The 17,109-nt window shown below is 45.4% G+C and overlaps 1 protein-coding gene across 1 annotated transcript in view; it reads left to right on the top strand.

Annotated features, from left to right (window-relative positions):
* Positions 1-3,762: 3,762 nt before the first annotated feature.
* LOC308329970 (regulator of G-protein signaling 6-like) overlaps positions 3,763-17,109 on the top strand; it is a 96,616-nt gene continuing 83,269 nt past the window's right edge. Inside the window, exons 1-2 of the mRNA XM_080784548.1 lie at positions 3,763-3,894; positions 14,557-14,709. Coding sequence (XP_080640674.1) covers positions 14,578-14,709 — 132 coding nt within the window. The 5' untranslated portion in view covers positions 3,763-3,894; positions 14,557-14,577. The remainder of the gene's footprint in view (positions 3,895-14,556; positions 14,710-17,109) is intronic.

The following is a 17,109-nucleotide window of genomic DNA, read 5'->3' as shown; positions in this document are numbered from 1 at the left end:
TAATGGTTTACTTTATGGTTACTTTCCACCACTGTCTGTCTGAGATGGCTGCACTTTTTGGGGGGTGGGTGGGGAGGGGGGGGGGGGGTGAGTTGTTGATGTTTTGGTTTTCCCCCTGAAGATAACACTCCTACACGAATTGCAGTGAGAACGGCTTATATCTCTGACTCGAGGGCCTGTCTGTAGCGCTGCATCTGCAGGAAAAGGATTCGATGAAATGGTGCTCTCAAAGTGGGGGCGGCCCACGGGGGTCCTTCAGGGGGTTCTCACTTCCCAGCTAAAACATTGATCGTTTGGAACCTTATCTGTAACCCAAGAGAGTTAACAGATCCCATACGGGTCCATTTTGGTTGTTACACTCTCAGAGTTATGGGTGGTCTGTGGTCCTAATGTATACTGTGGTCCTAATGTGTCATGCCAGGTCATTATTGATCTATATTGATTCTATAGTTTGGATGTACAGATATTCTACTGTGAGACGGATGATACGTCCTATACTTTACTCATGATCCTAGATGACTATTTCTGTGCATTTGATGTATTATTATTACCCTGGCTGTGTTGTTATCGCTTACTGATATATATTACCCTGGCTGTGTTCTTATCGCTTACTGCAAATCGCTCTGGATTAAGAGCGTCTGCTAAATGCCTTAAATTGTAAAAAGGACAGGGTGGAGACAAGACCTCGGCTAGAAATGCTGTCCATGGCACTGAAATTGAGGGACAACATCATGCATTAAATGCGAGGGTGAGCATTTGGCTAAAACATAGCAGATCCACAAGCTCGCAACACGTCACATTTTGATGCATTGTAAGCTTGTAGATCTGCTATTTATTTCTTTTTTGCCATTTATACATGACGTCTTCCGTTCAGCACAATGGACTTCGCTTCTAGCTGCAGGTGTTTGCTGATTAGGTGTAGGTGAAAAAACAACTGTTTACATAAGTGGTTAACTCCTTGAACCCCAGCATCCTTATTGTGGGGAAAGCCTTTTGCAGACCCTCAAATAAAGTCAAAGTAAGTCAAACTTCTACTTAACCACATAAACCCAAAGCACCCGTATAGAGGGTATGTGTGTGACGTCATCATAATCAAACCCGGAAGTTATAATAATAATAATAATAAACTTTATTTATAGAGCACCTTTCATGACACGAGTGCAGCGCAAAGTGCTTTACAAGACAACAAAGTATAAAAAATATCAAACATGGGATAATCAGTACAAAAAATGCAAAAAAACACCAAACGACATAAAACATGCATATAAAGACAAAGAAATAGGTAAAAACAGTGAGATTAAAATCAAAGGATTCAGCCAAATGCTAAAATAAAAACTGGGTCTTAAGCTGAGTTTTAAAAACATCTAGGGAGGGTGCCAGTCTGAGGTGGATTGGAAGTTTATTCCAAACCGTCGGCCCGTAGAAAGAAAATGCTATCTAAACGTGAAAAGACAATGTAGGAACACCTGCAATTTGATTGCATTAAACGACGATAAACAACATTAAACTCATTTTGCCACTCGATTTTGCCATTCACTTTATGCATGTGCATACCCTCTATTGCTCCGACGCGTTGTTGTGAGCTTATCGAGCAAGCGGCTATTTTCAGAGGAAGCTTTTTCCACAATAACAGAAAACTCACTAGTATAGAGCCCTGAGGGACTCCGGTCAACCATAAGTGCTCAATGACAACTGGTTAGCTGGTTCTGTAAAAAAAGAATAAAAGCATGTGCGTGCGACGTGCATACTTGCGTGCGTGCCTGTGTTCACGCTACAGTACATGCATGCACTCCTATTGGTCATGCCACGTAGAGCATTTGTGGAGTGTATTCCTCTGGGGGAGCATTTGGGATCTCATTTATCACGGGAAGGGGGAGGCTCCATTCATTGGGCTTTGCCATTTAAGCTTGAATGACTCCAGAGTTTCCTTACAGGGTGAGAAGAAAGAGCCCGATACAGAGCAAAATGACAAAAGGGAGAAACATTTTATTGCAACAGTGAGTTGAACTCCTCGGGGCTACAAAATGGAACCACGTCGCGGACCCTGTACGGTCCATTTGGTTCCATTTCAACGAGCGCTGATGATGTGACTGTGCATGTTTGCCACGCTCGAGCACCAGAAGGAAATGGAATAATAAATCATCATAATGGGACATAATGGAGCCGGACGGTTAATACTGATTGAATAATATCTTAACCCATTCTGACCTGAGATCAGATTCATACGAGGTTTCCACTGGACACACACTGGTCTGATGAACCCATTATGACCTGAGATCAGATTCTAAAAATGTCAGTCGTTCTTCGAATTTTTCAAAAATAGCAGACCTACAAGCTCGTATCGCGCCACTCGGTGGCGCGATACGAGCTTGTAGATCTGCTATTTTTCAATAGCTAAAGCATAACATGATGCTAACACCAAAATGGGTGCCCGGTCAGAATGGGTTAACACCGTGCCGCATGACTGCATTAACCACTTAGGCGCTGCAGACTTTATTAAAGATTTCCACGTGTATGTACAGATGAAAATCTGAATCTGTCTTAGTAAAACAGACCTGCGCTCTACTTGGTGTGCTCTCTTTTCTCCCCTTTACACCAAATCTGTTCCCATGCAATCAATGTCGTACCTCCAGCAGCTTTTCAGTATTCTTGAGCCCCTCCTAGGCCCAGCTTTGTGTGTGCGTGTGTACCCCATAAACCCATAGCTATGATTTGATTGGCTGAGCACGGAATTGAGGATAAAAAACATCACACCCGTGTGAAGTGAGGGGCGCTTACATCATCATACATCATCTTACACACTTTTGTCTTCAATGTTAGTGTGCCCCTCAAAAAGTGAGGACAGAAAATTGAGGACGCCAATTGTGATTGGCCGGAATGTGATGATGTATGATGATCGATGTATGATGATAAGAGCGGGTGTGATTTTTATTTCTTCAAATAGATCTATAAGACTGCTCGCATCGGAGCTGTGAAAATGGAAAATAAGCCTCGTAATTCACGTGGCTTGATTCAGTATCCCTGCTCGTGCTTGGTGTTTGCATTAGCATTTCAATACACATCCTCCTAATGAAACCGTTCTTATTTTCAGCATCAGTACTCTCTGCTGTGTGGTGTGCATCCCTCTTTCTGTTCTCTGTACATCCAAAGCCTGCTTTCTCTCTCTCTCTCTCTCTCTCTTTCTCTCATATCTGTTCTTGCACCCCCTGCCTCACTTGCAATGTTCCCCTCTCTATTTCTACGTCTATTTCTTCCGTCGCTCAATTTTCTTCTAATTCCTTCATCCCTCCCCCAACCAACACCAAGTCCAACCAGCCCTCTGTGTACCACTCTCCCTTTCTCTCCCTCTCTCTCTCTCTCTCTCTGCACACTCACTCATCATATGCACGCACTCCCTCTCGCTCTCTCTCTCACTCACACTCTCTCTCTCTCTCTCTCTCTTGCTCTGACTCAGGCGCGCGCGGCAGACAGAGAGAGAGGGAATGAGAGGAGGAGTGCACACATGTGAGGAGCTCCCGGACGGACCGCTCTCTCTGCCCTGCTCTCCGCACAGCCTCGCTCTTCCTCCCAGTCAGCCGGAGCCGAGCTGGACCCGAGAGAAGAGGAGGAAATAGAGGACCAACGCTGCAGTGACCAGCCGGCTGCTCTCTCTCTCTCTCTCTCTCTCTCTCTGGTTCACTGCTTTCATCTCCTGCCTGTCTTCTTTATTCCCTCTTCTACCCCACGTCCCCCGTTACCCCTAACCACCCGATCCCCCCCTACCCGTTCTGCCCCCCCACCCCCTTTCCCTCCTCTGCCAATTACACCATGAACCTGCCTGCTGCTTGTTGCTAAGGGGAGCCAAACGAGAGAAAGAGAGAGAGAGAGTGGACCAGGCATCCTTTGGTTTCTAAGGTAATGCATGCTTCATGAGTACAACAGCTGGGATGTGTCACGCGCAGATGTGGCATTTGGGCTGTTTGTGTGCCCGCCGGGAGGGAGGGAGTGAGGGGGCTGGGGGGCTTTTTGGGGGTGTGGGGCAGAGTACTGGAGCAAGACCCCCCGGGGGGGATCTGGTGTGTACGCTGCTGTTGTTGTGCTGTGCTGTGCTGTGCTGTGCTGTGTTGTGCTGTGCTGTGTTGTTGTGCTGTGCTGTGTTGTTGTGATGTGTTGTGTTATGTTGTGCTGGGTTGTGTTCTCGCGGCATTGCGCGACGTCCCAACTCCTTCAGTTTATCCTATTGAGGCACCAGCATCTGTGGAGGCTTGCTTGGTTCAGCTAATGCTGGGGGGGGCTACTGTGTGTGTGTGTGTGTGTGTGCGCGTGCGTGCACGTGTATCATGCCTGCGTGTGTCTGCACACGTGCCTGCCTGTGTATCCATATCTCCATCCGTGTTTGCATGTGTTTTTCTTTTAAATGGGTTTGCCTGGGCGTGCAGCACGCATGCAATTCCTGCCTGGCCTTGTGCGCTGGAGCGTTTGTGCACAAACGTGTGTGTGTGTGTGTGTGAGAGAGAGACATAGGCTTTTAATTAGCATCCACCCTGGGCCTGCTGTTGGACGTAGATCTGTAGGCTATGCATGGTCAGTCTGACAGGAATGAAGCCGTTCCTTTCTATACTTCACTGTTTCGTGGACCCCCACATTGATATGTAGGCTATTTGGCCCCGGACAATGTTCAAAGAAATTCAAAAACGCCAACGTATTTATGGATAAAGTGGTTAAAATGACTGTGACGCTCTATTAACTAATTTATCTGGGAACCCTCTGGCCCCCACTTTGAGATCCACCTAGATCAGTTTAAGTACTATAAAGTTATTTGTTTTTATATATAATTTCAAACATTCTGACACAAATCACAAATCTTGTAGGGGGGAGGGGGGGGCAGGACATATTTTCAGATTGGGGGGGGGGGGGGGTCAACGTACATATTTATTTGGGGGTTCTTGACATGAAACGGTTTTAATGAAGCGCTGACTCTACAATTACAACTCTGAAGTGTGCTCAAGGGACCGTTTGGTTTGCCACACCATGTTGGCTGTTCTTTATCCACTTAACCCCATTTAGACCTGAGGACGCATCTGTGTCACCTCATAGCTTTTAACCATTATTTTAAACTTTAGTTGTTGAAAAATCGTGAAACATGTGGTGCAAATGTATTTATATATTCTTTCACAGTGAACGTTTTTAACTCAAATATTTGCTTCTGGGGGCTCCCTGGAACAACATATTGCGCGGCCAAATACAGATAATTCTGTGCGTCCTTGACATGAAAAGGTTTGAGCACCAGTGCATCACTGATACGTTTTTCAGATAACTGTCAGCATTTGGACGACATTTTGTGGTCTGGTCTCGGGTCTTAATGGGTTAAACCCCAGCGTCCATATGGTTAACTGTGTGTGTGTGTGTGTGTGTGTGTGTGTGTGTGTGTGTGTGCGCGCGGCACATATTATGAATTGTTGCCACGCCACGATCATTGTGGATTAAATTGTTAGTAATGAACTGCACCGTGCCGCAGGACAACTAGAACATTACCACATTAACAAAGTTGTCAAAACAGACTGGTTTTCCTTATCTCAATATAACAATGGTTGAGAGCTCCGCTAATACATGTGATCATGATTTATGAAACCACCAAGACCGAAGACAGTTCTTATTTGGCAAATTGGATGTCCCTTTGACATGTACACTAATTTGTTCTGTAAAGCACTTTGAGCTGCATTTCATGTCATGAAAGGTGCTATACAAATAAAGTTTTATTATATTATTATTAATTACAATTGCAAAACAATTGCTTGGTTATTTGGCAGCTTAGGGGCACGTCAATAAGATGTGTGTGTGAGGACTACAAATTGTCGGACTGGCTAAAAGAAGGATACAAACAATTAGTGAATTATTGTTCTGTGTCTGCCATTATTGGCAGACAGTCACTTTATATAGAAACATATCAATATTCATAATTGTTAATAATGCTCGTGTCTAGCTTATGCAGACAATTGTAATCATTGATCTTGCATTGTACTTTGACTTTGATATATTTGAATTATTTTGCATGATTTATGTCTTTAATGAAAAATCCAAATAGGCCTAAGGAAATACCAACGTGTGTCTCAGGGGTCTGGTCAGATTTGAAGGGGGAGGGCTGGGGAACAGTGTCCTACACAGCAGTGGTTCTCAACCCCCCCGTTTCAGAAACGTATTCAAAACATTCTAAAATGTTAGATTAGCCTACTGTACAGTACATAGCAACAAGAACCCCAAAAGGGGTGCCCGTCCTGAATGGGATACTCCTATTTGAACTGTAACCTCGCGTAACCAGGCTTTCCACCTCGTAGGAAAGCCTGGTCTGTGTTACTAAATTGCCGTAAATTGTAGTCATCAGGCCTGGAACTCTGAAACCAGAACTTCCTTTCCCTCAAACCGGAAGAGTTATACCATCCCAATAAAAGCGTAGTTTAGCTGATTTCTAAAATACAAAAGAAATATCCCATGGGGAGATTCTATTCTCATCGCAGGCTACGAGAGAGAGAGAGTCATGCTTTTATTGGGAAGGTATTATTCTTCTGGTTTGAGGATTCCGGCCTGATGACTACAAAACAATGACTACAACATGAAGTAAGATATCATCCGCTCCCGACCGGATCATAAACCTGAAAAGGAATGCTGCTCAGGCTATTTGAGACATTACATTTAGTTTGACTCTGTTCCAAGACCTATACAAGCTCAAAGCGATATAGCAACACGAGGCATTGTGAGCTTGTAGATTAGCTATTTTCAAAATGTTTGCCCCTTATATTATTTGGCCAATGTTTGACCAGTTGTTATACTGTAGTATAGTCTGTTGATTGCATTTGTTGCAGTATATGGTCTTATGACTCATTTCTCATTTCATTTCTTTTGTCGGTATTAAAAAGGTCCCTGGACCCAAGACCCACATGTTGAGAACCAGTGTCCTACAGGACCCCCCTGCAGAGTAGAGAGGCAGAGATTAGCCCATACATCTAATGTGCTCAGACACCTAAAAGAGAGAGAGAAGCGGAGCTGTGTGCTGCACTCTCCTCTCTCCCTGGCTCTGATAACACTCTCCTCTCTCCCTGGCCCTGATAACACTCTCCTCTCTCCCTGGCCCTGATAACACTCTCCTCTCTCCCTGGCCCTGATAACACTCTCCTCTCTCCCTGGCCCTGATAACACTCTCCTCTCTCCATGGCTCTGATAACACTCTCCTCTCTCCCTGGCCCTGATAACACTCTCCTCTCTCCCTGGCCCTGATAACAAACACTCTCCCTGGCCCTGATAACACTCTCCTCTCTCCCTGGCCCTGATAACACTCTCCTCTCTCCCTGGCCCTGATAACAAACACTCTCCTCTCTCCCTGGCCCTGATGACAAACACTCTCCTCTCTCCCTGGCTCTGATAACACTATAACACTCTCCTCTCTCCCTGGCCCTGATAACACTCTCCTCTCTCCCTGGCCCTGATAACACTCTCCTCTCTCCCTGGCTCTGATAACACTCTCCTCTCTCCATGGCTCTGATAACACTCTCCTCTCTCCCTGGCTCTGATAACACTCTCCTCTCTCCCTGGCCCTGATAACACTCTCCTCTCTCCATGGCTCTGATAACACTCTCCTCTCTCCCTGGCTCTGATAACACTCTCCTCTCTCCCTGGCCCTGATAACACTCCCCTGTCTCCCTGGCTCTGATAACACTCTCCTCTCTCCATGGCTCTGATAACACTCTCCTCTCTCCCTGGCTCTGATAACACTCTCCTCTCTCCCTGGCCCTGATAACACTCTCCTCTCTCCCTGGCCCTGATAACACTCTCCTCTCTCCATGGCTTTGATAACACTCTCCTCTCTCCCTGGCCCTGATAACACTCTCCTCTCTCCATGGCCCTGATAACACTCTCCTCTCTCCATGGCTCTGATAACACTCTCCTCTCTCCCTGGCCCTGATAACACTCTCCTCTCTCCATGGCTCTGATAACACTCTCCTCTCTCCCTGGCCCTGATAACACTCTCCTCTCTCCATGGCTCTGATAACACTCCCCTGTCTCCCTGGCCCTGATAACAAACAGTGTGATGATTACTTGTTCACTCATGCACGTCGCCGGCCACCGCTCTGTGCGTTGTAATGGATTTGTGCGTTCGTTCAACAGTAGTGCACATTGTGTGTGTGGGGGGGGGGGGGGAGACAAAGGCCACCCTTTCTTCTACATGTATGTATAGTACATGTATGTCTGCTGTCTGTCTGTGGCGCGGGGTTGGCATTGGCACGTGCAGGCCACATGCAGCTTAATGTGCAAGGCCTTGCACAAAAACATTTATAAATTATTATGGCTATTTTTGAGAAATTTTACCTGTAATGTAACCGAAATAGGGACACCACGGTTAATGTGAGGTTAAACATGGTGTGATGCTGATGTGGTACAGTGGTGCACAAAGTACTCAACGCCAGTACTTGGGGCATATAGGGGATAGCTTGCCGATCTGCTATTTTCACTATTATTTGAAATAGGCCTGAAGTGGTTCATTCAAACCTTTTTCTTTTCCTAGAAATGTAGTGGAATCCAAATTACAATATTTGTCTTTGAATGTATAGTGAAGTGTAAGTCATAAGTACCAGTAGGACGCCCTGAGGGCGAGAAGCGACCTTGCCGCGTGCACTGACTGCACTCATCCACCGGGGTGACGGGGTGCACTGACTGCACTCATCCACCGGGGTGACGGGGTGCACTGACTGCACTCATCCACCGGGGTGACGGGGTGCACTGACTGCACTCATCCACCGGGGTGACGGGGTGCACTGACTGCACTCATCCACCGGGGTGACGGGGTGCACTGACTGCACTCATCCACCGGGGTGACGGCAGACTGCTGGGCTATAGTGCTGGCGCTTTTTGCATGGGGAGTCAGATCAACATATGGAATGAGTTCTGTACTGGCCATATATGGAGCGTGTCTTGAGTGTACAGGGTTTGATGAGGTCAGAATCAGATCAACATATGGAATGTCAGAACAGGTCAGCTCCATATATGGAGATCTAAGGGTGGCAGCGGGGGCAGTGTCTTGAGTGTACAGGGTTTGCAGCGTGTCACGAGGCGTGACTGACTGACGGCCGTACAGAGGCGTATTCTCCATTGGGCCACCCGTGCCGTGGCCCAGTCTAACTTCTGAAAACGTCAAAGAAAAACGACAAAGCTAGCCTTCATCCTGCATGTGCATGCAGTTTTCTGTTAGTAGCGAATCAGCAGCAAGCCTCCTTTGTTTTAAAGATATATTTTTTTTGGGGGGGCTTTATTCATAGGCTGAAGGTAGACTGACAGGAAATGACAGGTGGCAAAGGCCGTCGGGATCGGTAGTCTTCCTTTGTTTTAGATGGTACCCCATTAGCAAGTCTGCAAAGCCGTTCTCACCTATCGGCTGGAGTTGCGCTAACCCCCACCTCCCTTCACCCACACGATGCTCATTTGCCCAGTCAAAGGCCATATATGTAGTGGCGTAACGTGTCACGAGGCGTGACGGGCTGACGGCCATAAACCGAAGGTTTTGCATTGTATTTTATTACAGTATAACTTATACAATTGGGGTGGTTGTATTTTGTCTCTCTGCTCTTCTATTGAGACATTTAGATCGTGTCAATAGGTCATGTCTCACCTAGACACAGGATCTGGTACGAATTCTGACCTAGAGGTCAACATTTAATTTATCCCCTGAGCAAGCAGGGGCTCTATTAGCTCAATGACTTGCGTAGGAAAACTAGGGTTCAAATCCGGGGGAGAAGATGAAAGTTACATAGTGCAGCTTTCAGTAAAGTTCTCAAGTTTAATGTCCTTTGTTACTGTCCACCACTGGCTGTTTCCGCCGCCTGACAGCGGCGTACAGTGAGTGGAGAATGAATTATGAAGCATACTGTACAGCCCTATGGGCTATTTCTGATCCTCTTCTCCTGTAATGACATGCCCAAAATAGGGATGCCAGGGTTAACCCGTTATGACCCGAGGCTTCTGAAGTAGTAGTTCTCAAACTTTTTCGTGCCAAGGACCCCCAAAACTATATGTATTTGGCCCGCGGACCTCCGTCTGAAAATGTTCTGCCAGGGACCTAACCCCACCAGAAGAGATGTTTAAAAAAAATTCTACATTTTTCAACACTTTCAGGATATACCTGAGAAGTGCTACCGAGAAGAAAGCACCTAACTCGGTGGTGCATGAGGGGGAGAGTTAGTTGCTTTAGCAGACAGTTGGAGGGTCCAATGGAGTTAAGAGGTTTTGTCAAAAGCGTTTTTTACTACTTTCTATTGGTTCAATATTTTCGAAAAACAACACACAGTAAGTAAAAGGTGTTCAATAGCACTGATTTATGCAAAAAGCAAAAAATAAAATCCTCAAAAATGGAGTTATGTGGTTTGTAGATGTACAAGCTTGCAGCGTGGCACGAAGTGGCGCGCTGTGAGCTTGTAGATCTGCTATTTTTCAGAACCACTGTTCTAAATCACAAGAGTTTTCTGCAAAAACTTCAGTTGCTATAATAATAATCTAAAATGACACAGGTTAATGCAGGTCTAAAAAAACATGGTGTGTCGCTGCTGTGCACCTGCCCCGTGTGGAGGAAGGAATGCCTTCTCTCACCCTACAGCCCACTCTCCTCTCTCCCCTCTAAAGCCCCAGCCACGTAGATAGAGATCGCTCTCTCTCTCTCCACCAACACTTGTTATTACAGTAACAGGTGAGCGACCCAGACGCTGTGTTATAACCTCATTTCAGCCTGTTCCTGGCAGATTTATTCTCCCCGCAAAAGCTGTCTTTTGTGTGTGTGAGTGCGTGCGTGAGTGCGTGCTCAAAAAATAATTTATGAATGTGTCAAACGTGCGTAATCCCTTTCTGCCGCCCGCTCTCTGCGCGATTAGAGAGCTAACAAATGGTTTAACCCATTTAATACACAGGGGCACTCAATCAAACTGCAAAGGGCAATGAGGGGGGGTTGGGAGGGTGCAGCTTTTATCACCTGGCTGTGAACGTAGGCTATGGAAATCCTTAGTTAAGCAGAATTCATTCTCCTGGAGAGAGAGAGAGATACTCTGTGAAATCATCAGCGACAACTGCGAGCTCTGAGAGCATACAGATGTAACCAAATGGACCCTTTCGGGTCCATTTGGTTACGTCCGTATGCTCTCAGAGCTGAAAGAGAGAGAGAGAGTGAGTGATAGATTGTGTGGTGGAGGTAGGATAGGGAGTAATCTCTTAACGGTGTAGCTCTGAAAGGCTTACGTCCGGTGGACGCGCAGCAGAGCGATGTGATGCCATGCGATGCAGGGGTGACCCATCTCATCACTGGGCCTAATGGACACACAGCGCTTCCTCCTAGATTACATTAGACACACAACCGTAGACACACGCGCACACACACACACACACACACGCGCAATGTGCAACTGCTAACTGTGTACGTATTTACGACTATACCGTTTATCGAAAAAACCCAATTTCATTGATTAAAATCAATAATCAATATGTCTAATAAAACTATTGATTATTAATGATTGTATGCATGTCATATATATTGGCAACAGGTAAACAAACATTTTCAAAATTTGATAATGGCACATCTACAATATCACGAGCCTGATATTTGCATTTCATTCATTAGTATTCGATAGGATAATTGCGAAGTAAACAACCAGTAGTTGCAGACCCTACCAACTGCACACATGCATTTGCAACCCATACCTGCACAAACACACACACACACACACACACAAACACGCGCATCGCGCGCACGCACACACACGTGGCGTCTTACACAACACTTTTAAAAAGTCAATATACCAGCCCAGTGGGTCCTCATGCAATCAGTGGTGTTAAGTAACTAAGTACATTTACTCAAGTACTACATTAAATACAATTTTGAGGTACTTGTACTTCTAAGTAAGTACTAAGTATGTCCATTTCTTGATACTGTCATACATCTACTCCACTACGTCTCAGAGGTTGTACGTTTTACTCCACTGCAATTAGTTGACAGCTTTAGCTACTAGTTACTTTGCAGATGTAGATTACTAATCAATAGAAAACGAATTGTTTTTTAAAATAGGCGATCTACAAGCTCACGGCATGGTATGTAGATCGTCGATTTTCGAATTGCTGAAGAGTAAAACGGGACGTAAGTGGTTATTGATCAATAAGTAATAGTCAATAATGAATCGTCCAACAGGATATTTATGATTCTGAAATGGGACGTTATGCATAATGACTACCTATACCTTTGCTACTTTAAGTAGGACTATATTAGAATTCACAGCTTTTTACTACTGAGTATACAGAGTAATTTCTACATTGTGGTATTGACCCAAAAATCGGTGGAGTACTTCTTCCACCACTGTGTGTGTGTGTGTGTGTGTGTGTGTGCGTGTGTGCGAGCACGCCAGCCATCACTGCTGCCAAAAGAGTGCTGACTCATCATCACCATATTGACTATCTATACAGTAGCAGGCTAATCTACAGCCGCTACCCCTACTGTATGCACACAGTCTCTTAGAGCTACCCCTATGCACACACAGTCTCTTAGAGCTACCCCTATGCACACACAGTCTCTTAGAGCTACCCCTATGCACACACAGTCTCTTAGAGCTACCCCTATACACACAGTCTCTTAGAGCTACCCCTATGCACACAGTCTCTTAGAACTAGTCTCTTAGAACTACCCCTATGCACACAGTCTCTTAGAGCTACCCCTATGCACACTCTGGGCTGTATTTTGTACCAGGTTCAATGCCATTTGGCTATTGTGGCCAAAGAGCATTGATCACGCCTCCAGGTCTTTAGTTTACTCAAGTTAGGGAATAAGACCTGGTACTTAAGACACGCAAAATACAGCCCAGTCTCTTAGAACTACCCCTATGCACACACAGGGCTCCATTCTCGTCACCGCTAAACCCTTTATCCTAAACTTCTTTGCCTTTTTCTACTATTTTGCAAAACATTTTTGAATAGTTAAAATGGCCAGTCTACAAGCTCACAACATGTCAATGTAGATTGGCTAGTTGAACTATTGAAAAATGTTTTTCAAAAAGGCAAAGAAGTTTAGGGATAAGGGGTTTAGCGGTGACTTAAATGGGGCCCACAGTCTTCGGTGGAGTACTTCTTCCACCTGTGTGTGTGTGTGTGTGTGTGTGTGTGTGTGTGTGTGTGTGTGTGTGTGTGTGTGTGTTATAGGAGCACTATGTAACTTTTATGAATAAAATAACCTAGACACACGTGTGTGTACATGTGTGTGTGCATGCACGCGTGCTCATGTGGCTTATAGTCGCTTCTTTTGCACTTTCATAGGCTTGACCTATGAAAATCACTTCCTCCCATTGTGCTGCGTTCATAATGGTGCTGTCCTGGCAGGCATCTGGCTGGCCTAGCCAGGCCTGGCACGTCGCCTTAAGCTATGAGCTGATATGTGTTTGTTGTGGAGTCACTGTGGTGGATGAAGATTGTATTAGATTATTTTTTTTCGCCACTTAAACCCTGTTATTGTGGAGAAAGCTTTCGCCGAAAAGAGCTGATCGGCAAGCCTTGAGTAAAAAAGTACCTGTGTGGAACAACCATGGCATGTTTGTAATGACAACTAATAACCCATTCAAGAAAGAAAAAAAAACTCTTTTGACCTCAACAAATATCATAAAAGCTGCATACTGGGCAAATGAGCCTGTATGTTAATTAGTTTGGAGCTGTCCATTAAGCAGTTAAACCCCAGTATCCATATTGTGTTCAGCTTTGGCTGAAAAATAACAGATGGACAAGCTCACAACGTCGGTATAGCGACATGTTTCTGAGCTTGTTGATCGGCCATTTTCAGCCAAAGCGCACTTAAAACGCACTAGCATGGAGCTCTGACTCAACCATAACGGCATTTAAATGGTTAAGTAGCCTTCATGTACGGTACATGAGTATAATGTATGTACTGTATAGCCTTCATGTATAGGTACATAAGTAAATGTATAGTTTAGCTTCCTCCACTACTGAGGATTTGACTGTGTGCTGTCTGTGTGCAACAACCTACTTGATATTCACCTAGCTCTGGCACATCTGACTGCCTGGGAGCTCAGTCTCCCTTATCTGTCCACAGACATACAGCCATGCAGGCCAATCCCTTCTTAGTCAGATCCCAACGTTTTTTTTTGGAAGGGGCTACAGGAATGTCACACAAATAACGGCAAAATGTATGCACGCGACGGTGTGTCAAACAGCAGACCTACAAGCTCACGGCGGGCGGCATTGGCTGCACGTCGTGAGCTTGCAGGTCTGCTGTTTTCGGGAAGTGAAAGTACGAAAGTGTAGCTTAACGGCTTGGAACCGAGAGAAGGGGAACGAGAGAGGGAAGAAAAAGCGGGCAAAGTCAGAACGGCATTGGATTCTTATCAAATAATGACTAAATAATATTTGCCTCCACCACCAGTCTGATGATGAATGGATTCATGCTCCATGAGTAGTGTTGTTTGGGTGTGTTAACTGACTGACTGGGTCAGTTGTTTGGGTGTGTTAACTGACTGACTGACTGGGTTTTTTGTGTTGTCGGTTTCTCTGCAGTCATACTGAGCAAAAAGAAACATGGCGGAGGGCTCCAAGGACCAGGGCACTGTGGTGATGGGTACTGCCACCTCCCCCACCACCCCAGCCCCCACCACCATCACTATCACCGACCCAGAGGAGGACTCGCCCAATATGATCGTCTACAGAAAGGTAAGTGAACCCAAGCACGCAACGCGTGCACACAAGCACAGACGCGCACACACACACACAGACGCACACACACACGCGCACACACACACACACACACGCACGCACGCACGCACGCACGCACGCACGCACGCACGCACGCACGCACGCACACGCACGCACACGCACACACGGTTACTGGCAGATAATGACCAGTAGATTCGTCTCACAGTTCCCAGGGATTCACTGTCAAATCCAGTTGTCTGGGAACCTCTGTTCTGGTAGCTTTTGTAGAATGCCACTCTCTCTCTCTCTGTCAGAGAGACATACTATCAGAGAAAGACAGAGAGTCTCTCTCTTTCTCTCTGTCTCTCTCTCTGTGTCTCTCTCTCTCTCTCTCTCTCTCTCTCTCTCTCTGTCTCTCTCTCTCACTCTCTCACATTTATAGCATGATTAATTTTATTTCTGGCACAGCAAAAATGTCAATATGGCTGACTCGGCAGAACAAAACAGAGGGAACTGGGAACACAGACCCAGTACAGGTGCTGGAAGGACTGGTGGCAGCACGTCTTAGGGTGGAGTTTGCCAACCACAAACTAGTGGACAATTTAGAGGCTTTTAGCCTTTTCTGGGCTCAGAGAGACGTGCTATGTGTGGTGCAGGACGGGGAATTGTGTTATTTATATTTAGTCTTTTCTTATGAGCCAACTGCAATTTTGAAGTGACATATTTTATGTACTGCAGAGTTTTAATAAAGGTGCTTTTAAAGGTCAAAGGTCTCTCTCTCTCTCTCTCTCTCTCTCTCTCTCTCTCTCTCTCTCTCCCTCTCTGCATCTCTCTGTCTCTCCCTCCTCCTCTCTGCCCCCCCCCCGGCTCTAGTCAGTGGTCTTGAGCCGTCTAAAGTTTCAATAAGCTCTCATCAATCCTGTCCAGAGAGAGAGAGAGCGTGAGAGAGAGACAGAGACAGAGAGAGAGAGAGAGAGAGCGTGAGAGAGAGTGAGAGAGGTCCTTCACTGTCAAGGGCAATTACATCGCCCCCCACATGGCACTTCACTCTCAACAGTGGTCCTTTGATTGGAGAGGGTGGGTGGCTATTGGTGCCTAATTAGGGCTCTCTCTCGCTCTCTCTCTCTGTGTGTGTGTGTGTGTGTGTGTGTGTGTGTGTGTGTGTGTGTGTGTGTGTGTGTGTGTGTGTGTGTGTGTGTGTGTGTGTGTGTGTGTGTGTGTGTGTGTGTGTGTGTGCGTGTGCGTGCGGTGAGGATGGAAGGTTTGGGAACGTCCAATAAGCAGTGGTGGAAAGTAACTAAGTATGTTGTTAACTCGAGTTCTGTGCTTAACCACTTGAGCCCCATATGGTTGAGTGGAGCCCCTCAGGGCTCTATGATAGTATGTCTGTTTTTTTTTACTTGAGTCCAGTATTAAAACTTTAATTCTTCATGAGTACATTTACTGTAGGTACTTCTTATTTTGATGCTTATACTTCTGTACTTTTACTCAAGTACAATTTTGAACACGGGACTTTTCATATTTCTACACTGGGGATCTTCCTACTTCCTCCAGTGTCGCTTCGACCACAAAGAAAAGTAGTTTTTGATCAGTACAACCCCCCCTGCCCCCCCTCTGCTGTTACATACCTGTGCTGATTGTTGCCTGTCTGTGGCTTCAATGCTGTACTGTCCATTTTAACACTGCTGTGAAATGGAGCGTCGCCGTGGAAATCGCAGGGCGACAGCTACATTTTAATGCATTTCTGTGGTTGGAGTGAATGTTTTCAGTCCCCGGTGAGAGATAAAGTGTCAGATTCTATTATAATATGTAGGCCTTGGTAACTATACAGAGAAACTAGGGGAGATTCATATTAGCTCTGAGAATGACTATTAGGCCCTACACTTAGAATGACTATAGGCCCTACACTTAGAATGACTATAGGCCCTACACTTAGAATGACTATAGGCCCTACACTTAGAATGACTATAGGCCCTACACTTAGAATGACTATAGGCCCTACACTTAGCTACATACCAAAAATAGCCCATCTACAAGAATCTGGGGTAATGCATTTATATTAGCTCTGATAATGACCATAATCTCTGCTGTCGTACATAAACCAGCTAACTCCAAAATGTGCATTTTTAAGACTAATGAAAATGACTTGAATAAAACCTTATATTTTTTTAAAACAAAGCGATAGTTAATTGGTATTTTGAGTTTGTCAATTACGAATCGAGGAGGGGGTTGGAGTTAGTTAGTTATTTTAACCAGCACAGAGACATAAAGGGTGTTGTTCAATAGCATTGATTTATGGAAAAAGAAAAATGGAGTTAGCTAATTTCTGCCAGGCAGTGTCACCACTCTCCATTGAACTCAATGGACGCAGCTTGTTCTATTGGGTTTTGAATGCTATTCTCAGGCTTCAGAATCTGA

This window comes from Protomyctophum bolini (assembly GCF_963924005.1).
Source record: "Protomyctophum bolini genome assembly, chromosome: 15".
NCBI classification, from domain to species: Eukaryota; Metazoa; Chordata; class Actinopteri; order Myctophiformes; family Myctophidae; genus Protomyctophum; species Protomyctophum bolini.
The sequence above is the reverse complement of the archived record's forward strand: the minus strand, read 5'-3'. Positions and strand labels throughout refer to the sequence as shown.